Source organism: Sabethes cyaneus, chromosome 2 (assembly GCF_943734655.1).
Source record: "Sabethes cyaneus chromosome 2, idSabCyanKW18_F2, whole genome shotgun sequence".
NCBI classification, from domain to species: domain Eukaryota; kingdom Metazoa; phylum Arthropoda; class Insecta; order Diptera; family Culicidae; genus Sabethes; species Sabethes cyaneus.
Genome location: NC_071354.1, coordinates 86109790 through 86126489, shown reverse-complemented (window position 1 = coordinate 86126489; position 16700 = coordinate 86109790). Strand labels below are relative to the sequence as shown.

The following is a 16700-nucleotide window of genomic DNA, read 5'->3' as shown; positions in this document are numbered from 1 at the left end:
AATTGTCCTGTACTCTTCCAGCCGGCCGCGGAGTCTATCGATAAAGAAGGGTCAAATCTTAGAAAGACGGTTAAGCCCAAAGTTTTGCTTTTTTTTCAAGGGGATACGGCGCTTGTCGCTAACCCGCCGATATCGGAAGCAGGGGATTTTGGCGAGGATTATAGCACTCGGCTTCGCATTGCCAAATCCCTTATAACCTACTTGGAAAGTCCTACCCCGCCCGCCATATTCCCCAGATATTGCGCCGTACAAATATTACGTGTTCTGTTGGATGAAGCAATGCTTTCAGTTTATTTTCAGTTGATATTCATGAAATTGAATACAGTGGGTTTTCGAATTTGGCATGGTTCGATTTTTAGCATGGCTCGATTTTGACACGGACCGATTTCGGCAACACAAGTATTTATATTTGGCAACACAAAATGTTTCACTTCCAAAAATATACTTAACCCTCTTACGGGTAAGACCGTCTATAGACGGCCTTCGCTTTTGGAGCTCCACAGCCACATACGAAATTTGTCTTGAATTGACAATATGAAAAATAAGTTCAGAACAGTTTTCCTGACATGTTGATACTAATATCACAACATTCTGACTATGCGTTCAAAAGTTATCATCTTTCAAAAACAAGAATTCCAAAAAATTCTGAAAAAAATTAAGGAGCGATTATTCTCTTTTTCACGTTTGAAGAAAAAGGACATCTAGAACAGATCTAGAGCATGAAAAACTAAAAAGAGAAATTGGACTATTTCATACCTAGCGGTCGCCCAGATAAATATTTTCCCATGAAAATCAACACTTGACCTTCTTTTCAGTGTACTTTCATGATAAAGTAATCATTTGCTCGATCGCATCGTTTTTACGATGTTGCCCGTTAGAGGGTTAAATATCAATCAGTTTTCGTATAGATGCTCTAAATGACGAAAAAATAATGCCCTCTGTATATTCATGAAAAAAAGTTTGTGGTTATAGAATGCGGTTATGTTACCGCAGGGTGTCAAAAACTTACTGACACTGGACGGATAACTCTTGGCGGACTTTTTAAATATAATATGGTTGTAATCGTAGAAAACTCGTTGATTGATGATATGTAGGGTATTGTCGTTATCGTCCGGCCACTGTTATGGTCGGGCCATCACGATTTTACAGTTTTAGTAACTTATGATATCTATGATACAACCATTGTAAAACTTCTTACTGTGATAGCGAACTTTTCACAATATGGTGAGGTTCAATCGTGTATTCAAAACACCCGTTCTGAATTCAGTGACTAAATCTTACAAAAAAAGTTTTCAAGGCGTAATGAACTTTTCTTCAAGAAATGATTCATGAAAAGCAATCATCGAGATAAATTTGGAAAATGTATAAAGTGTGGTGTGCTGCACACGAAGACTGTAGAAAAATCCCCTCCAGTAAGGTGTTTGGGAAGGCTATGGTGAAATACTAGAAAAGCGCTATTTGTAAAGGTTGGGCCATTTGAGTAGTCATGCTTGGGCCACCATAATTTTAAGCGCAGAAGCGCAATAATCGCTAGAGAATGTCACGTAAAATGTGATGAAATAAAGCAAAATTAATACGATAAAACCCTAGATTTTTGTTGTTTTTTATTGTAGTTGTACACCTCGGAAAAGGCGATTGTAGCAATATTGATTTTACAAGATCGCCAAAATTTCGCAAAAATGCAATTAATAATAGAGTTTTTGGACCTATATGAGCCATTGTTCACGGAATTCAATCATTTCATGTCTCTTTATAGAATTTCAATACGACTGTCTTTCTGCGGTGGCCCAACCTGTACAACATGGCCCGACTATGACAACATTTTTTGTCTTCACGTAAATGCCTATAACTTTTTTATTTTTAAAGCAATCAGTTCAAAACTTTCCGGAAATATACCTTATTCTTAAACCTTTGCAACGATGTATTTAGATTTCCAAAATTCCTTTAGAAACGAAAGTTATGGACGAGTTCCAAAACGTGGCCCAACCACGACGACACTCCCCTACTCCTAACGTAGTTATATTTATATATTTTTTCATATCGAAAAAGGGTTTCGTTTCTGGTACGGTTTCGATTTTGGCAACATAAGCGACACGCATTTGTTGCCAAATTCTAAATCCTACTATATTAACTCGCTCCTAGTGTAGGTGATATTTATTAAGATGAAAATCAACTTTAATAGTTATTAAAGTCATAGTCATTAAAGCCTAGTCATAATATTATTGAATCAGTTAAATCAGTTATTTACATCTGACCTATGTGAAACGCATTATGAACTTTTCGGAACGAATATTCAACATCGAAACTCAGCGGTTTAGTTTATCAAGGACATTTTATATCAATCATATTCTTATTCCTGCTGAAAAAAAGTTAAAAAGTTTAATAATGACAGAAAATCAATCATTTAGAGTTTCGATTAAGAGATTTTTCCAGCACTGGATGGAACATGGTATGTCTGCTCATCCGCTCCGCGCCAGTGCTCGAAAAATTTGACAGCCCTGCATGAGAGCGAATACCATTCGCCGGACCACCACCACATTCGCCGGATACAGTTTTACCCCTGGTAGTATTCTTTTATCTGTCAGCCCATGGACACGACTACTAAACTGCTGGCAGTGTTTGTTTTTTTCAGTTTGCTACCCTTCAAAACAATTCATTCATGAATTGCAGTGCCGAATGATTGCTCGACTAACCTGTCGGGTAATTATTTTGCTTTTGACTGATTATTAAAACCTGGTTGAAGGAAATTAATTAAAACTTCGGAACAATGTTTGCGGTTAAGGAAGTTTCGTTTGCCGTTGTCGTTCATTTTATCAGTACTAGAAACAGCAAAGAATGAGCAGTATATTGCATGAATTCAGGCGTATTGCATAAATTGAATATGAGATTTTTAAGCAATGTTTCTCGCATATGAAGGCATAAAAAATATCGGATTCGTAGATAGTCTCAAAAAACGAAGACTTTTACCGTAACAGTATTCGAGATCGGCCAAAAAGATGGAAGGAAAGTTGTAGCTAGCGATGGGCTACGTTTTCAATGATTCATTTTTGTAACCATTCAATCTCGGTGTAGTGGTTAGCATTCACACCTCTCACGCCGAGGAGTCGGGTTCACATTTCAACCCCACAGAAGTCACGAATGACCCAAGCTGTTAAAGCGACTATAATTGATAAAAAATCCTATTATCCCTGGTAACCATTTGGCCCATTGAATTACATTTTCATAAAAAAGTGAGAACTTAATTACGCACCTAGTAACTACATACAAAAATAAAATATGTAAACCCGATGTACCCCGGTTAAAGAATTTTTTTTAACGAATTCCTGATTTTCCACGTTACCGTAGCACTGAAGCAACCGTAGCAACTATTGCACCCTGACTAAAGAAAAATTTGAATACAAAGTTGGATTCCACCGTTTTAATGCTTCATCCGATTCACTCCCTAGGGAATTGAACATACCTTACTTCAATTTTTTTGGGATCAGATAGAGCGGGTCGAAGGAACTTTTAATTCAGCATCACAGCAATACTACAGCAGCCCCGAATAAAGCATTTACATTATATGTATTTATATCAATGAAACTTCGGGCGGCACGTGTTGAGAGCATTTCCTGGAAGAAATGAATAGTCACGTCGAAAACATAACACTTAAAAACTGTGGCACCTATAATCGTAAAAAAATTTTGCCGAAAAAGTTAGTAAAATAAACAACCGCATTCAACTAGCAACACCAACCGGTTACAGAATCGTTAGCTCCGTTTTCGATAAGCATTAAGCCGTCAGCTCTCTAATTGAGTTTCTGAGTTTCATTGAAGCCACCTGGACCGCCAACATATGTTTTAACTTTGAAAATTGGTGCACCGGAATAGGTGGTACCTGTATACCTATATTCGCCAACGCAGTTGCCTAACCGAAACGAGAGTTCTTGCTAAAAAGCTAATGTCGAAAATGATTGAAAGAGCAATTATTAGTTGGAAAATAGGAGGTGTTGCTCCCACGCTTTTCAGCACATGGTTTTAAGAGAACCATACATTCAAAAACTGATTAAAGATAAACCTAAATACAATTATTTCAGTTATAAAATCCTTATACCCAATCGTATTTTGATTAAAATTGTAAAGATTATTTTAGATGTTAATTAAATAAAACATAGAGACTCAATAGTGAGTACAATAAACATTAAAAATTACGAAAAGAGCTAAATTAAAGCACGTTTATATTGCGCCTGACAGCCAAATCTGGATTATTTACCCTAATGCCAATGTATATGACGGAACGAAACAGCAACATTGCCCTTGTTGCTCTATTCCTTTTTTACTACAGTGATTTTAATATGTCGCAGTTTGATCGCAGTTCGGTATTCGGTGCAGTCGCAGTTTCAAACTGTGAAGTCCAGTTTGGTGGGAAGTGCGGTATATTATAATTTTTTTCTGCTAAAATAACAATAATATCTAACTTTTCCTTTTAAGTAATGACGAATAGCAGGCTTAGGATACCATTTAGTAAATAAACAACTTGAAATTTCGCGAATGAGGCAATCGATCTAAAATTACAGTGATTTTGATTGAAAATTACGGTTGTTAATTAAATTTATTTCAATGTCATTCTCCTCCCAAAGGACATTCCTGTACGTTCCATTTCGAAACGAGCAACCCCAACGGCCGAATAGAAAACGAAGCGATGGGGCATTGAAAAATTATGAATCCTGTACCGATTGGCGAGCTTGGACGCTCGATCCACTTTTGGCGTCACAGTTCATTCTGGATGTGGTTCACAAATCGCGACCCTGGAAGTTGTTTTCCCGGGTAAGATATCAGCAACACAGTATTGCTACGTAATTAGTGCTGATTTTCTTATTTTGTTAACAGCCAGGCGGTGATTATGAACTAACAAGGGACTATTTGCTTCAATTAGATGCTTCCGAACTGACTGACTATGTACTAAGTTTAATGACAGAACTCAGAGCAGCTAAGATGGATGCAAAGAAATTGGAAGATAGTCGCCTAGAGCTGGGACAACAGCTGGCTTCAGTTCAAAAATTAGCGAAAACGTGCGAACAAGAACGGGAGGAACTTATTGTTAGCCAGCAACAATTAGCAGTTAAATTTGACCCGGAACAACATGAACGTGAACTAGCGGATCTTAAAGCTATCATCTGTAATTTGAAATGTAAAGCGAAAAAATATGACAGTTTAGTAGAAGAAAACCGACGGCTCCGAAAAAAATTGCAACCTTCGTCTGAGGAAAACTCGTTGACTGCAAAGAAAACTGTCACTGAGAAAGGCTGCGGTGATTCCGAGTGTATCAATTGCTGCAGGCTTAGTGCGGAACTGTGTATCTACAAAAATCAGTATGACGATTTGAAGCAACAGAGACGTGTTCTTATGGAACAGGTGCAGAAAGGAAAAATTGCACAAGAGAAGGTTTCCGAACTAAAACTGGAGCTGGATGATGAGCGCTCCAAAGTCAAACGGATTCAACAACGTTTAGAGGATTCCTTGGTAACTTACTCGACTCAGGGAAAAAATGTATCTAATTTTAACAAACTGAACTGTTACAGATTTTATGTGACGAACAGGCACGAGAACTAAGCAGGAAGGAAAATTATATTGTGATGTGTAATAGAAAACTTGGACAAACGGAATTTAGCTGAAGGAATTTGGTGATAAAAGAGCGTGGAAAACTATCAAACAAAGCAAAAAAATTGATCAACTTAAGCACCCGTTAAAAAAGTGGGTCTTAAATTTTTTGAAAAGAAACAAGTACCTACACACAATTCAAACAAAATTGGAACACTTTGAAATTTCGATAGTACTTTTTTATGGTATTGCTGGTTTATCACTTTAACGCATCTTCAGTTTTAATCGTTCGTACTGTACTTGGGCTCGAAACATATTGGAATCTTTGTTAGCACAACATCCAAACCATCAACCGCTAATCAGGTCAAAGAGCCAAAAGTCACTCAAATTAGTCATCCAACACACTCGAAACGATAATCGTAATAAGCAATGATGCTGGCCAGCTTCAGCCGATTGATGCATGGCGATGGATATGGATCATCGAATCCTTGGCATCCCGTCCACTCGGCATTTGGTGTGGTTTATCAAAGCAGGCTCATTGGGTTTCATCTGCTTGATATGAACCGTCACATGCAGCAACGATTTAAGTCCATAATTTGTGCGTTTTTCATGCGAGTTAAGCAATAATTCACTATTTTATTTGAATTTAGTTTATTTTCCGATTAAAAATGGAATAAATATGATACAAACATCAATATTTGCGAGAATATCGGTGTAGGTTAATCTTCACTATTTTTGTATTGGTATTTTGCGAAATGTTTTTTTTTTGTATTTTTCATGCAAAATTTTCAAATGTGGACTTACATCATTATTGTTTACGACACTCGATATGTACATATATAATATTATCTCCTTTCTTCCTTTCCATCCATACATGTATATAGGGTATTTTGCCTATCATTGAACGATTCCAATGATTGGACAGCGTCCAATAAAACGCTAATTCTAGAATACATATACGTTCAAACCCTATCAAAGTGCATGAATTACTCACTTTGATCAGTTGTGGATCATTTCTTGTAACAATAGCGTTACATAAGGCAAGATTTAATAACAAAAATTCAAGTTAAACATTATCATATACAATATGGGCTATAACGCTCAATTTTGTTAGCATTTCAGATAAGAAACATGTCTCACTAATTAACGTTTAAAATAATTCTATTGCCATATCATGCTGTACACAGCTAATGATATTCATCTATGCACTATTCGTCAACATTTTCAAGCAAAATAAAAAATTAATTATAGTTGTTAAAGTATTAAAGTTTGACTGTTTAATCATTGGACAATAAAGCAACGATTGTCCTAAGCTTGTACAAGAACTGAAATAGCATGAAAAACCGCATTACTTCTCATTATGCATGTATATTTGACAGTTTTTATGTTTATGGCACTTGCACTGTTTACAAATGGTTTTCATTTGTACGCAAAAGTTTTCCGATGAATATTTATGTAATGGTAATAATTTTTTATTTTATATACAAAGATGCTTTTAATTTTTTTTTGTTTTAATACAACAATTTCGAGAAAATAGTCCTATTGCAATTTAAAGCTACTCCAGATTTGTTTAAGCTATTTGTACTTGTACCTTATCTGAGAAATTTTATTATCGTATATTTGATTTGGTGCTAAAAGTGCCTGCTCCTGAATTAGGGTAATCACAAAAATCATCATTTTAGTCTAAAGACTTGAAGAAAATTAAGAAGTTTGAATCACCAAATCGTTCCGGTCTTATTGGTACTGACAGCAAACGTAAGATACTTCTACGAATATTGTAGAAGAATATTGGGTTGAAACAATTTTTTTTATATAACGTTGAAAATATTTTGTTTTCTAAATTTTCGCCAACAATGGCGAGCTAGATTTTCATATTTTTTGAGAGCTAAATTTTTTATCATTACTTTTGAAAAATTATAAATTTTATTTCTTTTATAAATAAAGGTTCCATGATGAAACGAAGATGAATGGTGCATTTTTTCAACTGTAAGGAAACGAATATTCGCAGTTTTTCAGATTATTATCTTGCTAACACATTTGTTTCGAGTAACCAGGATTTAAACAAACATAGTTTCCATTGTAAACAACAGTTCTTGCCATTGGGCCGCAGGAAATAGAAGAATAGGAAAAAGGATGCTTCGAGGGAACCGTAAAGAGAGAAAAATTTGCAGGAAAGCAACCGAAATGACGGAGAAGAGCATCGAAGTTTAGAAGGGGAAAATAACATCTCTTAAGAAATATTTTGATAATTAGTAACATGTTAACTAATTGCTGATTATTTTTAATGAATATATCTTAAAATGTATTCATTCTTAATAGTAAGCTATCAAATTAACTTTGAGATCGGTGCAATATATTGCATGTCCAACCATAGAACAATAAGTGTCCAACTATAGGACAATACGGTTTCAGAACTGTTCAACGATTGGGCATTCAAGCGTTGTCAAAAAATCGCATATTTTTCCACGAAAATCTTATTTATTTCGTGAAAATGGCCATGTAATGTGAACATATTTTGTATCTGATTCAGATTTTTATGTTTCTGTGTATTTGTAGTTATTTGTTTAGCAAATATCGTTAAAACTCAAAACTCAGAGGCTTAGCTGTGCGGTCATTGGCAAATTACCCTATGTATAATTCACATCCTCGAACAAACAGCGCCTCTGCCACCATGAGAATCAACTTACGATACGACTGCTGCTGCGGGTTGACGGAGAGCTTGCTGGCCGTTTGACCCGAACCGAGCGAACCGTGTCATCGGAAATTTATCTAGATTCGGCAAAAGACCATTTCTGCCAGTTAATTCCACAGGACGAACCGTGACGTTTCGCTCAAAAGGGGCGAGTAACTATGACGGAAATTCGTAGCGTTATAGCATATGTACAAGCTTAATATTGTTGGTAATCGATGTTTGGGATTTTAACCGGATGCTATCATGTGAAAACTGATAACGATTTATTAAAGCCAGATTATGTAGTTTACGTAAAACCCAACCAAAATTTTTAAGCAGAATGAATTTAACCAACTGCTTTTACAGTCGAACATATTAAGCAATCGAAGTTTGAAAGCGAGAAAGCGAACAACTTTTCTCCTGACAGAACCCCCTCGGGTATTTCAACGATTCAACAGCTTGGCTGCTTCCTTTAATTACCGCTCATATCAATGGCACGATTTTTCACTAAACCAGAGTTCTACAAACAGGTTTACTCCCACCAGATGCAGGTGCATATTGGCGTTGACCCTGACTGAACGCTACCCGTAGTACCGTCGTCATCGCGAATGAAACTCAATCTATCTGCCGGATCCATATTTAAACCACTTCGATGAAAGTTTGGCACACTCGTACTGGGAGTTGGAAATATCCTGCTCGAAAGTGACGAGCGCAATCATGCACCACCGGATGCAGATAAATTTATATGCATTGTTTTATTTAACAAAAAAAAAAGACATCTCATTCGGAATGGCGAGAAAAAACTTCTACACTCTTAATCTTGCTATCGCCTGCATTTAATGAACGGAACTGTTTTTATCAAAAATTGTAGTAGCTCTTTTTGCAGAACCGATTTTCTTCGAGTTGGTTGGGTGTCAGTCATACGATGGGATATTCTGAAGAGTCTTTTGTCTCGAACATCGAACATGTAGGTGGCAAATTTTGCGTGTATTTTATTTATGAAAGCGACCAGAGTGGGCGTATCAACCTGTCTGGAAATTATCCATTGTTCTTTCACCGAGGCACTCTTATTGAGAAAGGTGTAGGTAGCCGGGACTGTGCGAAGAGTTTCGAACAGTCAGAGGTAATCCGTGTATTATGGCCGTTTTTAACGATATTAGCGGTATAAAAGCGCGAAAAAAATGGACCGCATGCGTTCAAAAATTGATCATTGGATTACGTCGAATCCTAGCCGAATCTCTACAATTTTTTATATAGAAGAATCATTCAAATTCACTTCAGTGTGGAGGGAACGAATAATACCGTAATCGGCTTTATGAAAAACCTGAATTAATCCACCTGGCGGTAGAAAGAACAAATTGTACATCGTTATGTCACTCCACTTTATTAATTATTGAGGCAGTCATATACTGACATATGAGTCATTAAGTCAGTCCTGAGATTGACAGTTAGAAAGCGTCGCTCTAGTGCCAAACCGCTGGTGTTTTTCGGTAGTACCTACGTAGCATTCGCGACAGAGCACTTTTCCTCAGCTCAACATTCGGCAATTGGACAACCCACAAGATGACGAAAGCTACGCGTGCTTGCCTACTGGATGAGGTTTTATTTTTCTGCGCGGAGTTAGCTGCTTGACCCCCAAAGACGGATGGTGCAGCATAAGCTCTGCCGTGGGAGGGGCTCCAGTCACGGCACTAGGTAAGGAAATCCCGAGAGAATGCATGAAATGACTGGTTCGACGGAGAACGCCATTGATATGAAGGTGAATTTAGTCAAGCGCGGAATCAGTTGACAATGATTTTGAGGAGCAAAACGCCCCAGAAGAGGATGAATCGGAACAATTATTCCGGACTTATGACATGCCCAAGTTCTATGAAAAGGTAAATCAATCTTGTATGAGCTAGTTATCGAAACTTGACATGAGTAGAGACGAGAAGAGAGATGGTTGATATGTGGAAGGTGTTCTGCGATGTGCTTTTTGATGACGGTGTAACAAGAGGAAGCGGAACAGAAGTTAAACTGTGGTTACCAACACACGATAGTACCGTCCCGTCTAGTGATCTTGAGGAAATCCGACTAGAAATCGAACAGCTGACATTTAACAGAGCCGCCGAAAGGATTGACTTCCGGCAGAACTCTTTAAACATGGCATGGAACCACTAGTAGCATTGGATAATTTCTATAATTTGGGAGGATGGGAAACTACTGGAGAAATTGTTAGAAGTTGTGATCTGATCTGTCCTCAAAAATGGTAATCGGCATGATTGCATAATATCGCGGCATTATGCTGGTCGACGCTATTATTACTAGAAACTTTGGGACGACGAAGGCAACTATGCTAGACTACTAGTGAAGGTAAGGAAGAGTCAATTAGACTTATTCTGCGACTCACGTGACTCAATATGACCATTGTCACTCGCCGTGACTCGCCACGGCGAGTCGAGTCACCTAGGTGACAACCGTGTCACCTAGGTAACAAACCCCTGTCACCTAAGTGACAAACCGTGTCACCTAGGTGACAAAGCGGGTGACCTAGGTGACAATTGTCACCTGATATGCGGCGACTCCAAATAGTCACACCACTCGCCTCGCAGAATAAGGGTGAATGTATCGGAAACCAAGTAAATAAGAAGTCTGCAGAGAAGACAACGTTTGCTTTCTACCGACAGTAACTACTGACATCGATGGAATCGAAGTGGTTGATAAGTTGATGATCTCAAGTCACCGCCGATAATAACATGGGTAAGGAAATTCAACGATACATTAATGCTGGAAATCAGGAGTACTTGGTTCTTTGTAAGCTATTTCGATCTATTACCATAGGCCGACGTAGTCCATTGCGAAATTGAATCTACCGCATTCGAACGAAAGATGCCATAGCCTTTATTTTGGCATGACAGGCGTTTGGAGAAAAATCAATCGTACATCTGGCAATAATCAGGAAGTTCTAGTGACCGGTTATGAGGCGAAGATACCAGACGATAGTGTGGCGAAAACTCTTTACTGCAAAGACTTCACTGTCAACAGGTGGATAGTGTGGCCCAATATCGCAGCTGCTTCTCGTATTAGAGCAGCTATTAGTTGCAGATTGTCGAACTGCCGATTCAGAGCACTTGACGTCCCCTTGGCGTGATGGAGGCTCACTAGCAGACAGCGGATGTTTCCCATAATTTGTTGAATTTACCATCCTTGATCGAGACGTTAGACCTAGAAACTAGTGGCAAGTAGCCAGTATCAGTAGCGTTGTTTTATGAAGTCCCTACTTCAGCAGTGCCGGAGGTCTTCGGTTGCTGTACACATCAGAAGATTGAAACATAACATTCGGAGGGACTGTATCACTTGTTATGATTTTGAAATTGTTGCGGCCACTACCCAAGCAGCATACATTAGGCACTTTTAGCTGCAGCAACTCATTTATGATTAAAATTAGTCACAAATCGGTTGCCACAACCAGTTTGTAACAACTGTGCTACTAGGGTATTCTACCTGAAGCAAGATTTCTAGTCTCCTTGCTTGCATATTGTTTGCGAAGACGTCACTTGTACGAATTAGGAAAAGAACATATGGTAACGGCACTTTATTGGATTATTTCAAGGATTTTGGAGGAGGAGAAGCTAACGGAAGAATGGATGGAAGGTATGGTTTATTCCATTTATATCAGCTCGATCGCTGGAATTCCCGCGGCATTATGCTGATCAATGCTGCCAACAAGATGCCTCTCCCAGATTTTGAGTTGAGATTTTGTTACATCGTCTATTTCCCAATAGCAACAGCAAGAAGCAAGAGGAGAGAAAGTAAAAGTAGTTTTCTACGGAGCTCGTAATTCGTGCACTTGCCATATTAGAACGAAAAGTGTTGTGGACTATTTTTGGCGGAGTACAAACTGAAAGCGGAGAGTGTCGTAAGCGTATTTACCACGAGCTGCAGATACTACGTGGAGAGATTCCCTTCGTACACCTGGCGAAAGTTGAAAGACTACGGTGGGCCGGCTGACCACGTGCAGTGAAATCCGTTCTCTGAATAACTCCACCCGCACCAAGAATGGAGGGACCCAACGTGCTAAATGGCTCGACCAGGTTGAAGCTGACTTGAGAGTGTCGAGACGCTAAACGAATTGGCGACGAGCAGCCGAGGGCCGAGTACAGCGGAGAGGATTTCTTGATCTTGATACGGCAAGAGCCACCGCGGCTTTATGCTGCTAGAAATAAGAAAATAAGTGATTATAAATTAGACCACACAAATTGATTCCGAGCATCCGGGAATGTCCACAGGCTCCGTACGCGGCTTAGTATTTATATAACCCCCTCCAGCAACCATAAAAGGTTATCATTTAAACTATCGCGGTGACCTTTTATACCAATGTTCTTTTGGCAGAAGTTGGATACCGAAAGTTGGGAGGCGCTACGACGTCCGCCGATTGGAGAACCCTGAGGTCCCTTTGTCGAACAACTTTAATCTCGAGCCTCGTAGCTGCCACTTGGTGGAACCGTCGAAGAGCAATGAATGACATCAAGAACGCCTTCATCACGACCAGTGATGAAACCCTCGGCAAAGCGCGCAGCGGGCGGAGGGAGTGGATTTCGGATGAAACTTGGAGGAAGATCGACGAGCGAAGAGATGGGAAAGCCGGCATTGAGCGAGCGCGGACCAGATCGGCTAAGACAGCTGCCCGTCAACGATACGTCGAACTGGAGAGGGCTGTTAAACGTGATTGTAGGCGGGACAAGAGAGCCTGGACTAACTCCCTAGCCGAACAAGGAGAAACCACCGCCGTCAATGGTGATATCCGTTTGTTGTACGATATTTCTCGCCGCCTTAGTGGTGCCAGGATGAATACAAAGATGCCGCTAAAGGACAGAGCTGGTCAGCTATTGACTGACCGTACAGAACAACTTAAGCGACGGACTGAACATTTTGAACAACTCTTACGAGTTTCAAATGTCAGAGACCGACAAAACCAGCAGCGTATGACCCCTACAATTCGTCGAATTAATCGCGTCAACTTGGGCGGCCATCGCTGGATGAAATTGTAGCAGTCACAGTCATCAAGAGTATGAAATGCAATAGAGCGCCAGGGATAGACTGTATTTCAGCCGAAATGCTCAAAGCTGACCCACCTTTGTCAGCCCAGATGATGCATCAGCTTTTCAGCAATATATGGGAAACCGCAACTTTTTCGGTGGATTGGATGCAGGGCATATTGGTCAAAGTCCCTAAGAAAGGAGACCTAACTGAATGCGGTAACTGGCGTGGCATCACGTTGCTCTGTATTACTCTCAAAGTACTCTGTAAGGTAATCCTCAACCGGATCCAGGAGGAGATCGACGCTACTCTCCGGCGGCCGCAAGCTGGATTCCGTGCTGGTCGATCATGTGTAGATTATATCACAACGCTCCGCATTATATTGGAGCAGATCAACGAATTCCAGGACTCTCTTCTGCTGGTGTTCGTTGACTTCGAAAAGGTTTTGCACGACGGCGTCTTGTCCGACCCCATAAGGGTTATTGCTGGCGTGAGAGAGGGCTGCATTTTATCACCGCTTCTGTTTCTCATCGTTATGGATGCAATTGACAGTAGACCAAATCGAGGATTGCCTTGGAATCCTCTAACGATGGAGCAGCTAAATGACCTCGACCTAGCCGACGGCATTGTCTTGCTCGCACAACGCCGAAACGATATGCAGAGCAAGTTAGATGTCCTCTCCGAGAGCTCCCAGGCAGCAGGTCTCACAGTCAATGTAACGAAAACTAAGTCTATGGTAGTGAACACTGACAATTCCACCAACTTCACAGTAGCGGGACAACAAGTTGAGCAGGTAGATGCCTTTCAATATCTTGGTAGCCAGACAACTCCCGATGGTGGTACCAAGACTGATATAGCCACACGGATCAGGAAGGCCAGGGGTGCCTTTGCAGGTCTGCGAAACATTTGGCGCTCAAACCAGATCACTCTACGTACGAAAACCCGAATCTTTAATTCAAACGTTAAATCCGTACTGCTCTATGCCTGCGAAACGTAGTGCGTCCCAGCGGAGACAACGCAAAAGCTGCAGATATTCATTAACCGGTGCCTGCGATACATCCAATTCAATCCAAACCAATCCGATATCCAATGAGGAACTCCATCGTCGGTGTCATCAACAGCCGATAGCCACAAAAAAGTCGTGAACGTGGAAGTGAAGAAGAAAGGTTTGCAGAGATGCACTCGACTAGAATCCACAAGGACAGCGTAGAAGAGGCAGACCCAGAGACTCAAGGCGACGGAGCTTAGCCAACGACATTCGGGCTGTAGACGAGAACCTGTCCTGGCGACAGGTAAAAGCCATGGCGGGTAACCGTCAGCAGTGGAGATCTGATTTTATCTCTTTGTTCTGCCGGACCGGCGGACATGGACACATAGACATAAGTAAGTAAGTAAGTTCTTTTGGCATACAAAAACCCTCCGACATAGCCCTGGGTAGGGGTCACATTACGTTTCAGTGTCAGGGATGGAAAAAATCGCTTCTAGCGATCAAGATCATAGAAGCGATCAGATTCAGATTCATTATGACAAACCTCATGTCAGATTATGTTCATTGCATGATTGTGTTGAGACATGTAACAGATACAGACGATTGGTTGTGTGTATCGTATGAATCACAATACAAACAACATGTGTGACCTTTTTTCTCGCAGCTAGGTAAGATGTAACACTGTGATCGACTGCTGAGACTGTTCAGAGAACAAAATCTTGTGATCAACGCTAAAGATTCACTGTTTGTCATGATCTGTATGGATTGTGATCTGTGCGTGTGGCGATAACTCACAGATTTTATCAAAATCACTGATCTTCCATCCCTGCTCAGTATAGAAATATATTCATCCTGTGATAACTATGGATAAAGGTTCCCACTCATCATCCTTTTTAAGTGCATTGGACCTTCGGGCGGAGTTGAGATGGTTTCTCGGATCTAAAAACAATGTATAATAGGAAAAAACGAGCTCGTAATCCCAAGAATTAGAAGCCATTGGTTTGGAAATTTTCAAAATATCTCTTCCTATGCAAAAAATGCAGGAAATCGATTGGTGATGATTTCATCTTGCGCAGACCACTTCCCGAAGTCTACGCAGGATGAAACCATCACCAATCGATTTTGCCCTATTATCCCCAAAAATCATATGGCATCCCTGTATCCAACGAGGAACTCCATCGTCGACGTCATCAGCGGCCGATAGCAATGGAAATTCAAGAACGGAGAGCAAAGATGAAGCAAGCGCAGAGGCTCATGATGGCGACGCAGCTTAGCCAACGACACCCGAGCTGTTGATGAGTACCCCTGTCGACAGGACAGGTTGGCAGTGGAGATCCTTGATTTCATCCTTTGTTTTGTCGGACCGGCGGACTTGACCCGTGTAAGTGTAAATAAGTAAGAAGAGAAAACTTGATATTAGACCTCCTGTTAAAAACCTGCGCGGTGGTGTCACGGAAACGCATTCGACCGGCAAGTTGAGACTCGAAGTGAGAACGAGTCCCACCCACCTAGTTAATATTTTTGTGAGCATCATATTTTCAAATCTTCACATCAAGTATTTACTCTCCTTAAGATGGGTAATCCGCTCAGTTAGCTTCGAGGTACGATGCTGGTCTAACAAGCCAGTCGTCGTATGTTTGAATCTCGGCTAGGCGGTGCTTGCAAGATAGAGTCAGTAGGATCATTACATTGGCCACGTAATTTTCCTGTACTCTAAACAGCCGGCTGCTAAGTCTGTCGATAAAGAAGGGTAATGTTTAATGCCGGTTTAAGATTAAGCCCACGGCTTTGCTTTTAAGAAAGTAATCAGCCGACACTTATATTTTTCCACTTTTATATGAACTATCTAACTAACACTAGTTTTTATTTTCTAGATTTTAGATATCCGAAAGTCTTTGCTAGATATACTTTAACTATCATTTATTGCAAATTCGCAGCAAGATTTCGATCAGTGTATAAACTCTAAACGAAAACCAGCCTTCAAAGCAAAAATCAGTGCTTGTACCATATCTGTTTCCGAGTGGCTTTCAGAAGTGTCTAGTGGTATCGCTATAATAAATCTAGTGTTAAACAAAAAAAAACAGAAACAGTAGCACTGAACGAAGCTTGATGCCAGTGTTCGATTATTGCCCAGACATTTTTTCCCAGAATGAATGGGTTAGTTGATTACGAACGAATAAATTCCGTTATAGTCCTGATTCCAGACGGAGTTTTCAGTATCGTTGCAAAAGAAACGAGACGAGGAAGCAAATGGCACTAGGCATGAATTATTCCAACTAGATTCAGATTTCCTTGCATCGGTTGTTGCGGACTACGGATTATGAACTACGGAATCAGCACTGCATCCGTCGTGGTACAATGACGTACAAGTGCACAGAATCCGCAATTGTTGGTTGTTCACCGAAGTGGCCGATACATAGCAACAGGCCCAATTGCTCGCTCA

General features: G+C 40.2%; 1 protein-coding gene across 1 annotated transcript; it reads left to right on the top strand.

Annotated features, from left to right (window-relative positions):
* Positions 1 to 4598: 4598 nt before the first annotated feature.
* Positions 4599 to 8402, top strand: LOC128735650 (centriolin). The gene is made up of 3 exons (XM_053830135.1): positions 4599 to 4805; positions 4869 to 5501; positions 8238 to 8402. The coding sequence occupies exons 1-3, from the start codon at positions 4599 to 4601 to the stop codon at positions 8400 to 8402; spliced, it is 1005 nt and encodes a 334-aa protein (XP_053686110.1).
* The last annotated feature ends 8298 nt before the right edge of the window (positions 8403 to 16700 follow it).